The sequence below is a fragment of the Salvia hispanica genome, chromosome 4 (genome assembly GCF_023119035.1).
Source record: "Salvia hispanica cultivar TCC Black 2014 chromosome 4, UniMelb_Shisp_WGS_1.0, whole genome shotgun sequence".
In the NCBI taxonomy this organism is placed as follows: Eukaryota; Viridiplantae; Streptophyta; class Magnoliopsida; order Lamiales; family Lamiaceae; genus Salvia; species Salvia hispanica.
In genome coordinates this window covers 28,589,684-28,610,564 of record NC_062968.1, presented here as the reverse complement: position 1 = coordinate 28,610,564, position 20,881 = coordinate 28,589,684, and the positions used below count along the sequence as shown (strand labels likewise).

General features: G+C 36.9%; 2 protein-coding genes across 2 annotated transcripts; both read right to left on the bottom strand.

Annotated features, from left to right (window-relative positions):
• Positions 1–2,011: 2,011 nt before the first annotated feature.
• Positions 2,012–3,525, bottom strand: LOC125219682 (uncharacterized protein At4g06744-like). Its single transcript, XM_048121726.1, has one exon. It carries the CDS (start codon positions 3,299–3,301, stop codon positions 2,114–2,116), a length of 1,188 nt encoding a protein of 395 aa, XP_047977683.1. The 5' UTR covers positions 3,302–3,525; the 3' UTR covers positions 2,012–2,113.
• A 488-nt stretch (positions 3,526–4,013) lies between these two features.
• On the bottom strand, positions 4,014–11,049 carry LOC125223090 (kinesin-like protein KIN-4A). Its single transcript, XM_048126063.1, has 26 exons — positions 10,646–11,049; positions 9,855–10,001; positions 9,589–9,738; positions 9,249–9,502; positions 8,869–9,056; positions 8,665–8,789; positions 8,521–8,557; positions 8,323–8,414; positions 8,089–8,199; positions 7,821–7,934; positions 7,634–7,721; positions 7,440–7,552; positions 7,258–7,356; positions 7,053–7,166; positions 6,823–6,939; positions 6,660–6,740; positions 6,487–6,558; positions 6,224–6,317; positions 6,105–6,136; positions 5,921–6,018; positions 5,699–5,797; positions 5,403–5,624; positions 5,152–5,314; positions 4,926–5,072; positions 4,537–4,845; positions 4,014–4,453 (listed from the first exon to the last, which is right to left on the bottom strand). The coding sequence occupies exons 1-25, from the start codon at positions 10,769–10,771 to the stop codon at positions 4,618–4,620; spliced, it is 3,111 nt and encodes a 1,036-aa protein (XP_047982020.1). The 5' UTR covers positions 10,772–11,049; the 3' UTR covers positions 4,014–4,453; positions 4,537–4,617.
• Between the last annotated feature and the right edge of the window lie 9,832 nt (positions 11,050–20,881).

Genomic DNA, 20,881 nt, shown 5'->3' with positions numbered 1-20,881 from the left:
TTTAATTATCATATCTCTCCATAGTTTACTCTTTTATTCCTGCAATTTATTTTCTTGCTCAAAACCCTAGTTGAACGATAATTGGCTGCTTGACAGGATTCTCTTCGTGAACGAACCAATATCTTCTCCGCCATCTCTCGCAGTTGATACGTTTAATATTCATATCTCTTCCATATCTTGGAATATGACGCCTTTTATTTTTTGTGTTAAATGGGGAGAGAAAATATAATTTTTATATTTATGTGAGAGAGGACTTTTTCCAAAAATAGAAATGTGACATCTTTCGTGAGACAAACTAAAAAGGAAAGTGTGACATCTTTTGTGGGACGGAGGGAGTACGATTATATTTTCGGAAATATCTTCCATATCTCTATTGTTATATTAGTATATCTTTTTCGTATCTTTATTATCTTGTTTCCCAAGTTAGATTATTCGTATTATAAATAGGACCTATTATTATTCTCATTATTCAATCAATAAAATCATAATTATCGTCTTTTATCTTTTATTTAATTTTCCATTTAGAATTTCGGATTATCGACGGTGAAATTGTTTCTTTGTGATTTTCTTTATCTTTTTCACTTGATAAGGATTCTTTCCCTTGTCATGAATTGCCATATTTAAGTAGCACGACCCAAGTCTAATAATGAAAACAACCATAAGAGACCTCAAAAGAAAAATATTTAGTAAAACAAGTAATTACATAAAGTGGCCCTTGATTAAGGGGTACCACCGTTAAATCAACCAACCAATTATCGAAACCTTTTTCTGAATCGACCAATAATACGCGCGTCTTATTTGTACACATATTCTAAAACCACAAATCTAACAGCCAATAAAAGTAGCTCTAACATTATGCAATTTACAAAAGAAAATCAGGCTTTGCCACAATCTAAAGGCAAAAAGGGCTTCCACTAACACTGAAAAAGTTCAATAATCTGCAATATATAACGCAATCTTAGTCCCTGCCACCTCAATTACTATCCATTAATTTCACATTTTCACTAAACTAAGCTGTAAGCACAGTGCTTGCTGACAAAGTTGTGAGCTTCAAAAATTAAAGAAAAAAATACATTTGTCTCGATATTTTAGATTAATTTCAAATAAATTCGATCGATTGGAAGAATTCATCAACTTTCCAGACTTTTTTCGTCCCATTACTCTAAATGGAAACTTGTGTCACTTAACCACTGGAACAAGCACCATATATTAGTCACAAATGGAGTAGTAGTAATTACTTACTTCCTCCGTTCCTTAGTAACGAAGACGTTTCTTTTTGGCACGCAAATTAAGAAAAATTGTGTTAGATAAGTTAAGTAAATGGAGAATAAAGTGGAAAATAAAAACGAGAGAGAGATGAAGAGAAAAAAAATGAGAGTAAAATAAGAGTGGGAAAATGTGTTGACTTTTACTAAAAAGAAAAATGACTTCATTACTATGGAACGTATTAAGAGCTTTTTCAAGAGTCTGCTGAAGCTAAAAAACAAAGAGATAAGGAATATCCTGTTGTTACAAAAGCGAAGATAGGAAAAAATGGCAAAATAACTCTATTACTAAGGAACGGATGGAGTATAATATAATCCTTGATTTTTCATGTGCCATGATTTGACGGGACTAAGTTACATACATTTCCTTCTCGATTCATTAATTATTTCATTTAAGATTCACACGAATTTAAAAAAAAAATGTGAAGAAAGGGTAAGTGAGGAATATTTATTAAATGCAAATCATATTTTTTCTATTATTAATTTTATAATAAAATCTGTGTGTAATGTGTCAGTGAAACTTGCAATGACAAAATATATAATGACGGATATCTCAAAAAATAAATTGCTAAGTCTATAACTTATTTTTCATGATATTGTAAGAAACAATCATAACAAGCAATATTTCAATTTAATATATTTTCAAATTTTACATTTCGATCATTTATAAATTATAAAATAAGTGAAATCTAGTTGGTTAAATAATCCTAAATTCTATAAAAAATTGAAGAATTTTCACTAATAAATTTATAAAACTGAAATCAAGCAAATTAAGTAGTAGTGTATATGACAAATATCCACATTTATTTACGATGAATCCAACAACAAAGTGTTAGTAGGAACGAAGATCACGACGGCGACGGAGCAAGCTGAGGCCACTCAGAGGCGGAGGCCACGTAGCGCGGCGGCAGGCGGCACGGGATATGCCCGTACATCCGCGTGTACGGGCAAAACCTGGGGCGCCCGAAAAACGCCGCGCACTCCGCGAGCGAGCGCTGCGCCGGAAATCCCGGTATGCAATTCCTCCTCACGTCCAGAACCCCGCTGACCATCAGCCGCCAGCACGCGGGTCCCAGGCGCGTGAAATAGTTGTCCGACAGCGACAGGTTCGCCGCCTTCCCCAGGCAGCACATCACCTCCGGCACCTGCCCGTACAGCTTGTTTCCGGCGAGGTTCAGCACCTCCAGGCTCCGCAGGCACCCCAGCGACCACGGCACCGGCCCCGTGAGGCGGTTGCCCCCGAGGTCGATGACGGCCGCCTCCGGGAGCAGCCCGATCTCATACGGGAGGCAGCCGCTCAGGAGGTTGTTGAGAAGAAGAATCTCGGAGACATTCGAGAAGGTTGTAGAGATGCTGGTCGGGACCGGGCCGAAGAGTCGGTTATTTGCGAGCGTGAGGTACACGATGCTTGTGGGGCCCCCCGGGATGTCGGGGAGGCGCGTGGCGAGTAGGTTGTTGTTGATGAAGAGGGCGCGGAGGGCGCGGGCGCGGGCGAAGAGCTGAGGCGGGACGGCCCCCGCGAGGGCGTTGAAGCGGAGGTCGAGGAACACGAGGCCCGGCATGCGGAGGACGGCCTCGGGGAAGGGGCCCGAGAGGCGGTTGTTGCTGACGTCGAGCTCGTAGAGGTACGGGAGCGACGCGGCCCCCGCGGGGATGGCGCCGCCGAAGTCGTTCGAGTTGGCGTGGAAGAGGGCGAGGTCCGGGAGCCGGTCGAGGAAGCCGTCCAGCGTCGGGGCGGCGAGGCGGAACCCGTTGAAGTCGATCGAGGCGACTGCGGTGGCGGACTGGTTGTCGGGCGGGCTCTCGCAGTAGAAGCCTCGGTAGGCGCACACGTCCCCGCCTGTCCACGTGGCCGTGACGTTGAAGGGGTCCGAGGTTATGATGCTCTTGAAATTCTGAATGATTGGGAATACGGCGGCTAGCCTCTGCTCGCCCAAGGTTATTATGTCGGTCACTGCCGGAACGTATATTCCCCCGCTGAGGCCTACACCTAGTAGGATTGTGGCTATCAGAATTTTAACTTTGATGTTCTGCATTTTGACTTAATCATCTTCGAATTATGTGGATATCACATTTTTATAGTCTTGGAGTTGTGTGTGTGTTAGGTTTTCTTTTCTTTTTTTTTGGTTGCAATTTTGGTTGGTGGGTAGGAATGGTTGATGTGGATTAGACGCATTCAATTTAAGTGTAGTTTCTGTTGTTGACACTTGATATATGTCACTGTGTTTCTGCTAATGGACACATTTTATGAGCAAAGTGAATTCAATGGACTTCATGAATTTTGTTGCCAAAGCTCATCATGGCAGAGCACTTTAATACTTAAGCTACAACTCTTTCACAAATTACCAACTTTCATATGAATCATGATATTATATGCAATCTAGAAGAAAAGAGAGAATTATATACAAGGGACCAAAGTCACTTATTTTTCACTAAACTAAAAAAAATATTTTGAAATGAGACAAAAGATATACTCCACATAAATGGTGAAGTGCATGCTCATCACATCTAAAATAAATGCTATCAAAGTAATAAAATAAAATTAGAATACGCATATACATGAATGGTGAAGTGCCATTGATAGTGGATTGAATCAATGCGCAAATATTTTAGTCTACCTTTAATTATCATATATACGGAATTTTCAATTGCCTAAGTTGGTATTCATTTGTTCTACACTTCTATGTGGCCACGATGCATCGATGTGGACAATTAATGTTGGAAATGAGATATAGTTAGAGTGTTATGTGTATCAGAATCAGAGTTATATTAATGAAAAATCCACAACAAATCAATAGTCGATATACATCTTTGCCTAAGTATCACTGATTGTTTCCTAAACAAAACAAATACTGTGCTTACACACAATGTACAAATTAGGCCAATTAGCCAAAACAATACAAACTAAAAGAAGAGTGAAAAACACAAAAACAAACCCAAAGAAGAAATCACAAGCACTAAAATCAACTTTGGACAAATATATACAACATAAATGTAGACCTAAAATAAACCCGTCCTCGATGAAAACACATTCCTCCTCCAAGTACCACAGAGACGAACGATCCAACAAGACGCGATTTGCTGAGAGTCGTAGCTACAAAACTCCACTCCTAAACAACCATATATATCTCTACCAATACGCTACACTACGGACAATGTTATTCTCCAACCGCCACTTATACCTCGACCTGCGTTGATTTATACTTGGTGATAAGTGTATGTTATATCATGACCTCAATCTACAAAGAAATAGTGCGTTTAACGAACTCACCTGCACTTATTCAACGTATTTCCTGGATCATCTCTTGGGAGCTGGAGTGAGTAAAGGATATACATTACAGAGATGTATAAGCTAGTGACCATTTCTGTACATAGCATCCGAAATAGGCTGTGGACGGGGCCTGGATCTCATGATCGTTTCATCGCTGTGTCTAATCAATTCCGAGAGTTTCCACGGTTTTTGCCACTTCCATTTGAACTGCAAAGACCATTGATGATAACTCCTCTTCCATCTCCAGAGTTTCCCACCATGTCCAACGAGGGCTAGTTTTTTCATCGATAACTGGCCAATAGGCACCATCTGGATGTAACAGAAACTCGCATTAAGCCAAAGAGAATTCACTATGCTGAAACAGTAATTCTAGGGAAGATAAAACAAACCTTCCTCGTCTGGTCCGCGAATGCTGCTGACTCTACACACGAGCCATTAGCAATCCCCGCTGTATATTTAAGTTGCTTCGGTGCTGGTACTGGAATTGGAGACAATGGACCACACATGTCATCAACAATGTGTTTGTGAGAGTTTCCCTGTAGTAGCAGAAAAGTCAAGACACTCGAATGTGTAAAGAACGAAGAACTTTTTGAATTAACAATAAAAAAATCTTACGGATGGTGGTGTCGACAACGCAGTAGCAAGAGACTGCTCTCTCACTTTGAGCTCTTTCTCAACTTCCTTCCTTCTGACTTCACTTTGTCGCAGTAATCCCACGAGTTCCTTCATTTGCTCTTTCATCTCTTTGATTTCCATTTCCTTTTCCCACAGTTCACACCTGTTGATGGAATCGAGTCAATTTACTAATGGCTTGTTTATTGAAGCCTCAACGAACTATACGTTAAAAAAGGTTCCATCTCGCCTACCTTGCGTTGCCAAGATGATTGAACATAAGCTGAAGCAGGCCTTTTGCCTCTCCCATAGAACGTAGCTGGTTCCAGCGTCCACGATTAATGACACCACGCTCTCGTTCTTCTGCTTCTGAAAGCTGTGAAGCCATTGAGACAAGTGAATTTGATGTGATACTCAACATGCTCTCAAGGGAAGCAATTCTCGACATTCTTGCGTTTGGTGACATTGAAGATGCCCTAAACATTGAACGAACAACAAAATGAGTAAGATGGATTTGTAAGTAGAACAGAGGTCCGAGAAATAAGCTTACCTAGAAAGGCCATTTTTTCCTCGAGGAGGGCTAACTCCCTTTGAAGCAAATTCATCAACTTGTCTCAAAACCGCCAACTCTTCTGCCAACGCAGCTCGTCTGCACATGATCCCACAAGAATATACATAGATATATAGGTTAGCATTTGATGAGAGTAAACATAGACATACACTCGCCTGCATGAGAGGTCGATAAATAAAAAACAAACTAAATGCTACTTACACTTCACTTTGCTTCTCGTACTCATAACGAACTTCATGAACATTGACCATAACTTCAAGCTCATGCTCAAGCCATCGCTGCAAGGACTTTTCGTTGCTCTGTAAATTAAAATCAACTTTACTTGGTTTGATAAAATAGGTAGAAAAGATTGACATCTAATCGACAAGGACGAGAAAGGCGTTACCTGCGCATGAACTCCATTCCCGTTGCTTGTCACTGGAAAAAGATGCAACATGAGTCAAATAAAATATGTGTAAATGAAATGACAATAAGATACTATGTTAACCAACAAATAATACCTACCAGAGTTTTCACGAGCTGAAGATTTGCGTGCTTCTAGCAATTCTTTCAACCTCTTGGTAGCCATTGCAGCTTCCTCAGTCTTCCTTTGGAGAACCTGAATTGAAATACATTTTTTGGACACAACATTTAGTATCTTGTAAATTTTATTCACCATCTCCGTTTAATGCAAAAATCATGCTTAGGGGAAAGTTCAACAAGACGAAGACATGCTTGCAACCAACATAAATCTGTAAAAATTTCCTTGACAAAGCTAAGTATCTCACCATTTTCTGGCGCTGGTTCAGTGCTTGCAATTTATGTCTTTCATACTCGTTTCTCCTTCCCTCCTTCCTCAACTGTATAAAAACTCATTAAAAAGGTAACTCGTAACCTTGTTTGGTTCAGTTTTATAAGTTAAAAATGCTTTTCTTATGGTTTCATTATCAACAAAATATACCTGTAGTAGTTCTTTCTCCCGGGATGCCTTCCATTGTCGAAACTGTTCACTTTCTTGCTTTATCTTGTTTTGCAGTTGAACCTACAAGAACCAAGACGAATCAGAAGCTACGCGCAGAGAGTGAAGTGGGAAATACGTCGGCAAAGAGAATGTAAAATTTGACCTTTTGTGCCTTCATGCATTGTATTTCATCTTGCAACTTTTTGGCTGCTTCATCACTCTTCTGTTTCTGTTTTAAAAGCTGCACCTGATTCTCTTGTTTCTTCTTAAGATCTTGTATCTGGCGTTGGAGAAATGAAAAAAAATTAAGACTATAAATCTTGGCAGATTGATTGAAAGAAATACTAATCTGGAATATGTTTTTCTTTCTACAAAAAAAGGAAAATAAGGAACCTGAGATTCGAGAAATTTTAGTTTCTGTGCATGGACATCTTGCATTTTTTGTGTATGCCCCTCGGTATTAGCAGAAAGGTTTTCAACTTCTGCCAGCAGCCGATCCCTCTCGAGCTGCAGCAACAAACAGATGAAGATCAGAACTTTACTATTGAATCATTCTATATTCATGTATATCCAAGTGTTATACTATTAAGAAAAACACCTGCACAGTCCTTTTTTCCTCTTCAAGCTCCATTAATTTCTTTCCAAAATGTTGCTTAAGAGCAGTGGTGTCGTATCCTCCGAAGAGTTTCATCTCTGACTGCAAGATTTATTTCATGTTAAGCTAAACATGTACTCTGGATTGACAACAATAAGGATTGCATTTGAGAACTTAAATGGTACCTCTTTCTTTTCCAATTGTCGATTTAATTCACTCAACTCTTTATCCATAGTATTCTGCAAATATGTATGTTCCAACTCCTTTGCCGTATCTTCATCAATATCTCCTGAATCACCTACAAAATATGATATTGGATTATATGAAGTCATAACTTGTAAAGTTTGAGTGAATTTTCAGTAAGAGCACAGTAACATACTGCTTTCACTCATCTGGTAGTCGCACGACTCGATACTTTGCAATCCCCTCTTAAGGCCTTCACTTTTCACGGCACCATTGGCTCCAACCTATAAAATTGAGTTCCTTTAGTGTTAAAATGTGATACTCCTACTACAGATCCATTTCCTCTTTGAGACTAGTGTGGCCTATTACATATAGTTAATTACCTTAACATTGTCCGTGAATTGCTCAACGGAACCGCCTCTTGTGCGAAATTCATTTAGTTCCCGACACAGCTCCTCATTAGTAGCCTCCAACCAGGAAATTCTGTCCTTGAGAACCTGCATAGTAGGAGTAATTGCTTTTAACAACTCACAAATATCTTTGGTAGCTTTCTATGGATCATAAAAAAGCGATTTCTTCAAACGGGGATGCTCTTTGAGAAACACTTCGTACTACCCTAAGGAGGTTCACAGCACAAAAAATCGAGTTTACCTGTATTTCATCAAATGAAACACCTCCACCTCGGGCGCAAAGTTCAGCTTGCAGAAATTCCAACTGCTGACGCATCTTCAGCATTTCGTTCGATATGGGGTCTCTATTAACCTGGTCATCAAGTAAGGAAAATGATATCACTGAAAGGATTTTATGACAAAAGTAGCTATCTAGCAAAAGGGAAATGCCATGCTGAGCCAGAAGGGAGATTGAGCAAACACTCGAACAACTTACAACAGGTTTGTTCTGGATATTCCGAGCGCGATTCGCATATTTCAGAGTGTTCAGAGTCTCCTCAGCATTTATGTCAGCCGGACTAATGCATGCTGGAGAAAAGGAGTTCAAATATAAGACAAAGGAACTTTGTAGTCTTCTAGTTTTTACTGAAATCTTCAACGTATAACAGAGTCCGAAGCCAGTTAAAGACAATACCTATCATCACTGTTCTGCTGTTCCCACCAAGAGAATCCTGTCAACACCCAAAGACGTTAAGCTTCAAAAATATAACAAGTTGGCTATAAAACTTTACTGCATTAATATGAAGCTAAAGTCCTCCTCATTGAGTCAATGTCGAACCTGCAATAGTCGAGTAAGTTTACTATCACGATATGGCACGTGAACGCCTTCTTTCCGCTTCTTATCATCACCAAGTGCGCTTATAACGTTCCCAAGGGCAAGAAGCCCCTTGTTAATGTGAACTCCTGTGCAAAAAGGCGTGTCACAAAACATTCAATCGAGAAGGGGGTTAGAGAATCAACAGCAAGAAAACTTTTGTAATACCTTCTTTAAAACGTAGTCCATCAGATCCTGTCCTCTTCGCACGCTCTGATCCAGCGAGATCCACCAAATGCAGCTTTGCACAAAGATACTCTTCGGTCATACAGTCGTTATAATTGGTATCATTAGGATTACCAGGGTGAAGTTTACGCATCTGCTCCACTGTGATGGTGAAGATGGCATGAGAGCGGCTGAAAGAGCAAAAGGAATATCACATTTATCGATAACTGAAACACATTTAGGACGATGATTTCTGCATCGGATTGTATTTTGAAAACTAGGTTCCTCCAGTAAAGTCAGAATATTTGAACTGCATATTGTCAAGTATTGATAATTTTTTGGAATGAAAAAAAGGAAGCTTAAATGCAATTTGTTTCACCAACCTCGACTGATTGTTCATGTTCGTACTCCCTGTTGCCCTGCTCAGTGATCCTTGCTCAAGGCAATCGGCCATTTCTTTCAGCGTCTTCACACTGCGCTCTGTAGATCCTGCAAGTGTGATCACACCATTCGATGTCTCACGAATCTGTATTGGAGGTTTACCGGGGCTGGTCACTTTCGCAGTGTTGCCATTTGCTATATCTTGTTTGTTAGATTGGTTTGGATCAAGCAGGTCTCTCACTTCTTCTTTATGAATCTTCAATCGTTCAAATAAAAAAACATCATATAACAACAATTGCATCTAATGTAAGAAATTGTATCAGCTAAGGCGCGAGAGCAAACCTCAATGAAGGAAACGTTCAACTGGAACTCGATTTCATGCTTCAACGTCTCAATCTTGCTAAACAAAGCATTCATGGCTTTGGGAATGAGCCCGGTGTGTGCTCCATCTTTGAGACTCGTCCCCATGGTGTACGTTTTCCCTGACCCCGTCTGCATCACATTGAAAACTCGTATCATTCAGCTAGTATCTACATCAATTTTGCTACCATTGTTCCAACAGAACAGCTGTTTTCTGCACCTATCTTTCAACATATTTTCAGCTATACCTGTCCGTAGGCGAGAACAGTGGCATTGTATCCTTGAAATAAGCCATCAACTAGAGGCGCAACGCACTCTTCATACATGGCAGTAGAGGGGGAGCCGCTGCTGCCATATACATGATCGAAGGTAAACGAATGGGTCCCAATTTGCACCTGAATCATAGCCATAACCATTACTATACAAGATACTACAAAAGTATACATATGCATAAAACAGCATATTCAACACACAATTTATCTATGTGAACAAAGCAACAGAATAACCAGGAAAATCATGCTAAAACAATCCAGATGTCAATATGACAATCTACGAAAGAAATGTTCACATGAATCAATTCAGAAGGTAATTTTTAAAATCAAACAGTGAACTTTACCACCCCCAAAAAAAATGTTCCTCACACTCACAGATTAGTATAGTAATTTGAAGAATCCAGATTGTAAAAAATGTCACACCCTTCTCAAAATTGTTAGAATCAAGCCCATATTTTGTCCTTTTTACTTATTCTTGAAACCATAAAATCCAAATAAATCATAAATAAAAAAAAAGGCAAAACCCGATCAAAAGTCAATAAAAGAACTCTGTATTGCTCAAACTCCAGATCAACAACACAAACTTCAACATGCATGGCCTCCAAAAATCCCAAAAATTTCAATGTAATGAAACCAAACTGACTCAAGGATCAGATCTTTCTCCCAAATTATCAATCCCATCAGAGAAATACACCAATCCAAAAGCATCTCAAGAAGCCCAAAACACAGTCTCCCCATCTCAGTCACATTGTGTATGCTGGTAGTACCTGGGGCTTCCCAGGTTGTACAGTGACGCAATCTTTGCATCCCTGAATCCTCTCATCTCCTATGAGTGGCCTTATATGAACCGCCACTTTCACACAGCAATCTTCACCAGATGAATTGGTTTCCATTTTGACAGCAAGATTGGATTTTTAGCTGAAACTCACCCTCCCAAATGGAAATAAAAGCCAAATGTGTGATTTTTGACAAACAGTTAGCTGATTATTTTTCACAGAAGTGAAGGGTGAAAGACAGCAAGAGAATTTCTTGCAGCAGAAAATGATGCTGCAACTAGAGAGAGAAGTTAGGGAGACAGCCAATATGCATCTAGATTGTTACTACTATATGCAATGGAGAGAGAGAGAGAGACAGAGAGAGGGAAGTAAAGAGTAAAGGGTAGTTGAGGGAATAGAAGGAGAAGCTGTGTGTATCTGTAAATTAGTGTGTGTGGTGTGTGTAACTGCAATGACAACCACTTTCACTTTTTCTAGTATTTTTATTATTATTTAATTGTTTAATTCATTTAATTGCTTTTTCTGTTTTTATTTTTACTTTTTCAGTATTTATAGTATTTACCTATTTTAATTATAACGGTCAGTAGCATTACTGACTGCTGCTACACAGCTGCAGTTTGGACTTCAATTACAGTCCAAATTAAAATAATTTATTGCTGCTGTTAAATTATTGGTATATGTTTGTCATGTTTCTTATCTATATAGCCTATATTGTAGGTGAATTTAATTTAATACGTAGAGGTCAGTATTCGAATAATTTATTGTAATTTAATGCTTCATTATCACTGACTTGCAGAAAAAATCCCTATTTGCTGACCATACAATTCAGTTAGAAAAAAAAATCATCCTTCTTTTGAATACTCTATCTTCTTCGAAGGGCATCCGCAGTGGTGCGGACGATGCGACGGACCCACTGTGGACAACACGGACAATGCAACGGGACGCGTTTCCGTTTTTTCTTTAATTTTATTAATTTTCAAAATATATATATACCTCTCATTTTCACTTCATTTTTCACTCTCTTCACTCTCACATTCACACAACATTTTCTACATTTCAAGCAAAATGGACTCCGGAGGTTACCCAAATCCGAATAGTCCGATGTTCGGTAGTGCACGATGGCCGGGTACAGAACCCGACGAATACCGGCCATTCGACGGTGCCGAGTACGATCCCGACTTCAGCACCGACTCGTACGGGCTGTCCGACATGGAGCCTTCTCCCCACCGCCCCTCCGCCGCCGCCGCACCTCGCGTCCGGCCCGCCGCTCCCTCCTCCGCCGCCGCCTCCGCGTCTGGGTCCGCCACCTAGCCTAGAAGTTGCCTTCAACGGAGGTGTGTGAAGAGTTCACCCCGGGAAGGACTAACTACTCCGACACCGAATCCATCGTCTTGACGAGATGTTGGATTGATGTTTCGGAGGATCCGGTGTACGCCAACAACCAGAAGGTGACTGCGTATTGGGAGCGCATCGCCGAGAAATACAACGAGGCCAAGCCGGCGTACACCTACAAGCGCCACAGGGAGCAGCTCCGCAAGCACTGGGATCAAATAAAGAAGCATGTAAATTTGTTTGCGGGGGAGTAGGAGAAGTGCGAGAGGGAGCAGGGCAGTGGCGAGAGTCTCGCAGATGTGCGGGACAACGCGATGCAGTCGTACATTTCATTGTACGACGATTTCAAGCACTACCAGTGCTCTTGAGGGACAAACAGAAGTTCGTTGGTGGTGTGATTCCCCCATCGACGGCGGCGAGGAGGAGGGCGTCGAAGCGCACCTTTGCTGATTATACAAGTAGCGATAACGGCGCGTCTCCAATGGACCTCAACAATCCGGTGTTCAAGGATGAGAGTTCCGGCACACCGATGTCCTCCCAGCGTCTTCCTGGCGTCAAGGCTGCCAAGGGCAAGGGCAAGGCCACATCCTCCTCCGCCGCGCCGCCTGAAGAGGCCCCGTCACCGACCCCGAGTTCGACGCCGTCCGCGACTTCGACTGCGGCCCATGCCTACTCGGATTTGGCGGCCTCCTCCGACTACAGGACGTTGTTGGACGCCCACACCGCCCTCATGCAGGCGACCAACCCGGCTCATATCGAAGGCATCCAGCGGATGATCGATGACCTCAGCCGCAAGTTGGGACTAGTTTAGACTAGCCTCCTTTTTTTTGTATTTAGTGCTTTTTTTATTTCTTATTTTGTAACTTTTTTTTAATTAAGTAAATTTAGAATTTCCCTTTAATTGTGTTGTTTTTATTTGTTTATTTTTATTTACATTTGCAAACATAAAAATATAAATACAAAATAGAAGTAAAATGCTTAGGGCGTCGCTTAGGGCGGACTATAGTCCGCCCCACTGCAGATGGAATGAGAGGAGGATAAAATGCTAACGTGATAGTGCATAGGGCGTCGCTTAGGGCATCCCGCCGTGGATGCCCTAAAAGTCCATTTTGTGTTTAGTATTTTTAGATTCTTTAATCTTTATGAATAGATGCAAATTTTGATTGTTTTGGTGGACTTCTTTTCTTTATTCTCATTAATTCAAAAAAAAAATGTTGTTCAAAAAAAAAATTAGGAATATTGTTCTAAATAAAAAAAAAATGTAAATAAGTACTTGAGTGAATAATAGGATGCATCGATAAAAAAATCATTAATTTGTAAATAAGTACTAGTGTAAAGCTCTCATATTACGTTATTTTCTTTCTTATAGGGTAATTATGTTTTCCTAAATTTTAAGTTTAGTATAACAAAGAAAAAAAAAGCTTAAAGTATTAGCATCAAGAAGGGTGGAAGTCACTCACATATTTAAAAGCTTTTACGTTTGTATTCATAATCAATTAATCATATTCATAGCCATAAGTAAAAATGGAATAGACGAAACTTGAAAAAAAAGGGTAAATAAATATGGTTATTTTTCGATTTCACAAATATGCTCTTAATTTATTCTGCAAAGTACTAATAGTATCCATACATCAAAAAACGAGAAAATATTTTCTTGAATAAAAAAAGACATAAAAAATGAGAGTGTGCGTGGGCCTCTGTGTGTTTCCCAAAATAGGTCGCGCGTCTTCCAACGGTTTTTATTTTATTTTGCACCCAAAACAGTTGTCTTTTCCCCGTTGCTGTCTCGCCGAAATTACAAGTATACCCTTGTAGAGACTAGAGGTAGAGGGTACGTTTGGCTATACACATTAGTGGAATAATTATTCGGGAAAAAAAACCCGAGAAATAGAACAAAATGAAGAAGGTCGTATGTGGTGCGAGCAAGATAAATATTAATCAAACTTTGCATAGTAAAATAAATATTATTACAGCATTTTTTTAATTTATAATTTTGTGAAACTAAAACCAAGTCATTTATGGATAAAATTTTTATCAACATAAGCTAAATTATGAGTCACTCTAGCTACATATCAACCAAGAAATCTAGTAGTAGTGTTATTGTAGTGATGCTTTAGCATAAAGGTTGCAAGATTTCAAGAGACGAGAACTATATTCTTAAAATTGAATACATGCAATTTTTTTGTAAATCTAATAATGAAGTAACAAAATGGAATAAAAGGCATATTTGTCCGATAAAAATAAAAAGACAAATGTGTAAATCGGAACAATTCTAATACATCATTTGCAAACCATAGTATGCCAAATACTACAAATAGATGATTATTTTGTATTTTTTCTATATATACATTTGACTTTTATAATGGATTAGTGGACCCATTTGTTAAATTTGGGTTCGTATACACAGACCTAAATGGCTAAATCAATAGATGCTGATTCGATTCAATTGCATAAGTCCTAGTACTAGTAGTATTATTTAACTATTTCTTTTTTTGTGGCCACACAAAGTTTTGGTAACTATAATTATGCCAAGCGCAGTACATTTATTTTGGTGTTTATTATGGTGATTGTCATTATTTCTTGGCAATTTATGGCACATGGTTCTGTAATAGTATAAGTCTGAACATCATTATAACCTTATATACTTCACTTTACCACCGCTTTTTTATGTTCCTGCTGTAAAAATATTCTATCATTAACAAACCCATTTATTTCTTTTGAGAAAATTACATGAGTTAATACTCATTATTAAAAATTGTGTACTTAAACAGTCAAATTATTGATTTAACGAAATTTTGATTAGACTGTTTTAGTGTCATGTGTATGGCATTTTCTAATAAAAATAGTACTATTGGAATAAGTATTTTTCCCATAAAAATATATAGCACTAAAAGATGTTCTGATGAGTAAGCTTGTATGTGTAATCATAACTTGAATAGAAGTTAATAATAATTTTCTCAACAAGGTAAGAAAGGAGAAAAGATGGGTATATGCGTTAATGTGAGTTACTAGAATTTATTCATTTGGAGTTTAGCAAAAAGGCTGAAGAAAAGAGGAAAAATAGAGAGAAAGAAAGGGATAGTGGTTGGGGTGCAGTAAAGGGGCAGAGACCCACATAGCCAGCCTTGGTGGTCTCCTACCTCACATGGCTTCCTCCTATGGACCCACCTAACCCACCCTACCCACCACCACCCCCCAAAAAAGTTACGTGGCACTTCATTTTTAACATTCATCATAAAAATAATTCATTTTATTTGTGGATTTTAATTTCTTGTTACATTAGCACTTATTCAATTGTCCGTGTACTTTTGTTGCTTGTTTTTGTGTGTTGCATGTATGATATTTTCTTCTTTGATTGTCTCCGTGTTCGCCGTTTCTCATCATGGATCTGTGCTAGTCGTTGGCCGCCTCTGGTATGACAGTGTAGGTACCAATTAGTGAATTGGCAAAATCATCTTCACTTTTGAAATCGCTAGGAGTTACCGACCGTTGCCAACATATGACACATTCAATTCTCGAAAATGGATGATGACATAGTTTGGGCTATGGTTTAATTGTTGTTTATCTCCGTGGATTTTCTATTAATTTCTATTCATGGATTTTCTATTAATTTCTAGTCATGGTTATTTTCAAATATTGATTATTTGAAATATAAATTCCGAGTTTAATTTTGTTCGAGAAAGTACATTACATGATCTTGCCAAACTTCTTGTTGGCTTATCGAATGTGTGGCTTCCACCCTAAAAGTCTTTTCATGCATGTGTGAATATGCTTGTCTTCTTTTTCAAGATAAATGAGAAAATAAAATAGATTAATGATACATATAATTGGAAAAATGCTAGCTCACCTCCAAATTATGTCACACGCTATATTTTTTTTGTTATACTATCTCCTGACTCCTATATCCGTACAAGTATTGTCTTCAAGATTTATTTAAAATAATAATTAATACTAAGGAACATTTTGTATGCCACATAATTATATTATTTCATTCTATTATTGGAATTCACTAGCTAGTGACTATATGAATTTTTTTTATCTAATACTCCATATTTGAGATTATTTAATTGAAGCATTTTTTTATATACTAATATAATGTGGATTTAATTAATCAAATATCAACGGCTAGTCGTTGGTCGGTGCAGCGTTTGTGGATATATACAGTACAATATGAATTTGATCAAGCTGTATTGTGAAATACTATAATTTTTTTTTTTAAAGTCTCCATATATTTTTGGAATATTGCATTTCAAATCCACGACAGTATTATTACTACATGATTGCCTAAATATATTCCAATCCACCACATCAAACACGTTCGTTAATGCCAATAGCAATCCAACGATATTATCTTCATGAGACATGTTTGATTTGATTTGATTATTTAACAAATCACACATAATCTAGACTTCAATTTTATTTTTTACTAATAACAACTAAAATCTCACTCATAATTCCTCTTTATGGTTGGCTGGGCTTCACAAGGTTAGTCTTAGATAGAGCATCCACAATGGGTGCTCCATCTCACGCTCGATCGGCTGGGCTTCACAAGGTTAGTCTTAGATAGAGCATCCACAATGGGTGCTCGATCTCACGCTCGATCGCCTGAGATCGGGCTCGGGCGTCGTCGGGCACCCACTGCAGGCGTCGGGCGCGTCCGACGACGACCGAGAGATCGGTCGTCCCGATCTCGAGCCCGATCGGGCATCCACTGGAGGTAAGCGCCCGAGCCTGATCCATAATACATTTTTTGCATTTTTTTTTTATTCTTGAAACCCTAATTAAACCCAATACAAAATTAAGTTCTAATACAGCGAGACCCCCGTTCGTCTAGCGGCAAACTATACGGATTCAAGACATACTAAGACCATCTCCAACCATTTACACCAAACTCAAACTCATTTTTGAGTATACAACACACCAAAAAGTAGTTTTACTCCAACCATTTACACCAAATTCAAAATTTACACCATTTTTGGGCTTTTGTCTCACAAAATTTTTGCAGTAACACCATATTTGGTGTTGTTTCACAAAAAATACCAAAAATGAGTTTGAGTTTGGTGTATTGTTGAAGAAGATTTCTACACCAAAACTCATTTATGGAGTATGGTTGGAGATGGTCTAATAGTAGTTTTTTTTTAGCTATATGATGTAGTTTTTTTTTTTAATTAAGTAATGTAGTTTTTTTTTTTTTTTTTTTTTTTTTTTTTTTTTTTTTTTTTTTGCATTTGTGGTGTTTAATATAATATATTTTGGTATTGTAGTAATTAAAAACAAAATTAAAAAAATAATATTAAAAAATTGAAATGAAAAATGGATAATAGATAGGGTTTCACTAGGACTTCACATTTGCAGAAAAATAGGATGTGCTGATATGGCAATCACTAGGACATCCACTAGGGCTTCCACTAGAGCATCCATTGTGGATGATGTCGTGAATATATTCTCCTATTGTCTTGCAACTTTGTTTTCCTTTTCTTTTCCACAAAGGATTTATCATACAGGATCAATGAGAGCCAAAACTAATCTAAAAGGAAAGAACGCGTAATTAATTCATGATTCAGATCAATTTTCAGATTTACATGTGTAATGTCTATTTCATAAAGTGCAAAATTCAATAAAAATATTAGCTACAAATAAGTGAATATGAAGAGTATTGCAATAATAGAGTGGTCCACTGACTCTGTTCTATTTTATGTCAAACGATTAGAAACACTGGTCCATTGCATGATTATGATGATATAAATATATTGCTCATAATCTATACTAGTACTATTTTATTTTCTCTTGTTTTCGTTTTTACTACATTTTAATTGAAACCAAACAATAATTTATTGCTATTTTCTTCCCTATAAATTGTCTCCGTTTATATCCAGTCTTGACCTAGTGTTTGGGAGCATATATTCTAAAAAACTTGTGGTACTAAAAGGTAACAATTAATTAAAATTTATTTGTTTTTATATATGAATTTATCAATAGAAGGAAATTATATGTTGGTACTAAAAGCAACACTCTCGTTCAATGCACTTTTAGCGTTGTTTATTTGTTTTATATATTTAGAATCAACATTGAACATTGAAATAGTGGTGCTTACATAAGGTATGTAATATACTTCATCCGTCCAAAAAAAAAACTCATTTTATCATTTTATTTTAAAAAATAGTCTCATTTCTAAAAATAAAAAGTTTTTTCTCTCTCTATCTCTCTACTCTTTTTATTAAAATCCGTGTCAACCACAAATAAGACTATTTTTTTTGGATAGAAGGCGTATCATTTCTCATCATATAAAATTGTTATTATATACATATTCTAAGCATCATTCATAAACAATGTCTATTGTTTACTCCATGTTAGCATTATTTGTGTTTGTTTTATACATTTATTTTTATTCTAATAGGATTAATTTTACTAATTACGTTATAATCACAGTGTTATTTGTTTTTTTATTCATTTATTTGAGACTATGGAGAAAACAGACAAATTCAATTTTTTATACTATCAAATTACATTATTATTCTTAAATAAAATATAGGAGATGGATTATTTCAGAACTATCTTAAAATAATAACTTCTGAACAATCATTATACAAAACATATCAGTTGCTCCAACTAATTATATATTTTATGTTACCATTTGATATATTTTGTACTTCCGACAATAGTTCTCAAATTCTCATTTTGAGATAGTTCCAAAATAGACAACTCACAAATACTAGGCAAATCAAATTTTGTGAAAACAAGTATCTTTTATAATCGGTATAGATTCACCATATTTTCTTTAGGGAAAATGCATTTTTTTTAGCCTATGTCTTTTATGATTAATTTAATTATCTTTGGATCATTGCACCACTTTTTTATATATTATTATCATCTTCCTATACTTCCTTTGATTTGGTTCAACTTATTCCCTACAAAAAAAGGGAAATCCAAATTACTATATCTTTTTCCATATTAAAATTGCATGTACCTTCGATATTACATTATTTTTTTAATGTTAATAAATAGAAACTCATGGAAGCGACATAATGGAGCTAGATACTAGTGCTATCTAGTGTGAACTAAAACTAGAACCACTAAATCAATGACATTGCTTTGAACTCAAAAAAAGAAGATGAAATTCATGACTTGAACCCAAATCAAAAAGAAATGTTCCATAAATGTCAATATATGAATCAATATTTTATTGTTTTTACGACTGCAACGTTGGACTACAAGTTAAGAAAACTGTCACAACCCACACCAGAATTCTTTTGCACTAATTCTTGAACTACTTCACTCACAATTTTCTCAAAATTTTCCAACTCATATTTCTTGACCTAACTAATTATAATCCTTTGTATTTTCCATTAATCCCATTGTTTTAGTTTAATTTGGTGTAGTAAATAAAATCTCACCACAAACCTCATGAGTCCCCACTTCACTTGGTTGATTAGTTACATGCCTTCAAGATCATAGTTTGTCAATCATTGGTAGTTAGATTATATTTCTTGCTTGCTTCACATAGATGTTTCTTCATGAGGATATAATTAACTACAATATCTATATACATCAATACATGTATGATCACTCTTCATGTATGATTGAATTTTATAGTAGTATCAAAAAATATCTAGATTCATTCATAGTCAGTCTCCATTTTTTATAATCGGAAATTGTATGACTAGCGCTAAGTACTATGCAATTATAACTTATAGTATTTAGATATTAGTGTAATTGGGGAACACTCTAAACATAATAGACCTAGCCAAAAATTGACAACTCTATTGCCTACTCCAACCCTAGCTAATATAATTAATTAATTTACTTAGATCATTATTGGTCCCTCATCAACATAAGCACCATATTTGGAAAAGCAAAAAAAATGCACCCAGTCAAGAATTAACCCCAAATCCATGAGTATTAGCTTTCTCGAAATTAATTTGCAGGTTACAACTTAGCTATCTAAATTGTGGTTAGAAAGACAAATAATTTTTGGTGGTTTATGCCCATCAAGAATCAATGAATTATAATAGTATCATTACTTGGCATTTTTTTGAGAGGTTGGGCAAAAGTCTGATTTTGTTGGTTAGAATTAGATGGGATATGACTGAATTTAGTTAGATGATGAATGCCATTTAAGAATTTAATTGCGGTTGAAAGTTGGTGATTTAATTTCTCTAAGTTTTATTTCTTATTCATTAAATGCGTAAAGCTTAAGGTTTTGTGTGATAGCCGAATTTCTGGAGTTTATCTCATTTTCATTTCATCTTATTTGATGTTGACTCTTTACTTGGATACTTTTCTTATATTATTGGACAATGGACTTAGCTCCCCATATGTTGTTATTAATTTTGCATAATGTCAATAATATGCATGTCACCTAATAACCTTGTATGATTAAATCGAATTGTTATGTTAGAAATAATTAATATCCATGAAACTAGAGAATGATGAGGACAAAATCACATGGTTGTGGGACTAAAAAATTCTTCACTATCCAATGCCATTTGCTTTATTTTTTTTCTTCATCATCTAAGTTTGTATTTGGTCACTACTTTATTCCTAAATCCATCTTTTTCCTTATTTCCTTTAGATCACATGCTCCCACATTTCTTTCTCTACTAACATTATTCTTATCTCTCTTTCTGTCTACTTTTACTCTATCAACCCCACATCCATTATCTTAGTACTACTAAACTAAATTAAATCATTCTTACTATCATAATTAGCTGGGATTATGAGATCGATCTATTCTTAATTAATTATACTTTTTGTTTGCATCGATCAATACCGCAGTTACGCTAATCAGTGCATCAATTCTTGGATTGTGGAGTGTTCTTGCATACTTTACTTGGAAAATGTTGTGGTGAATATTATATTATTGTGTTTTATATTTTCTTATTCCAGTTTGATTAT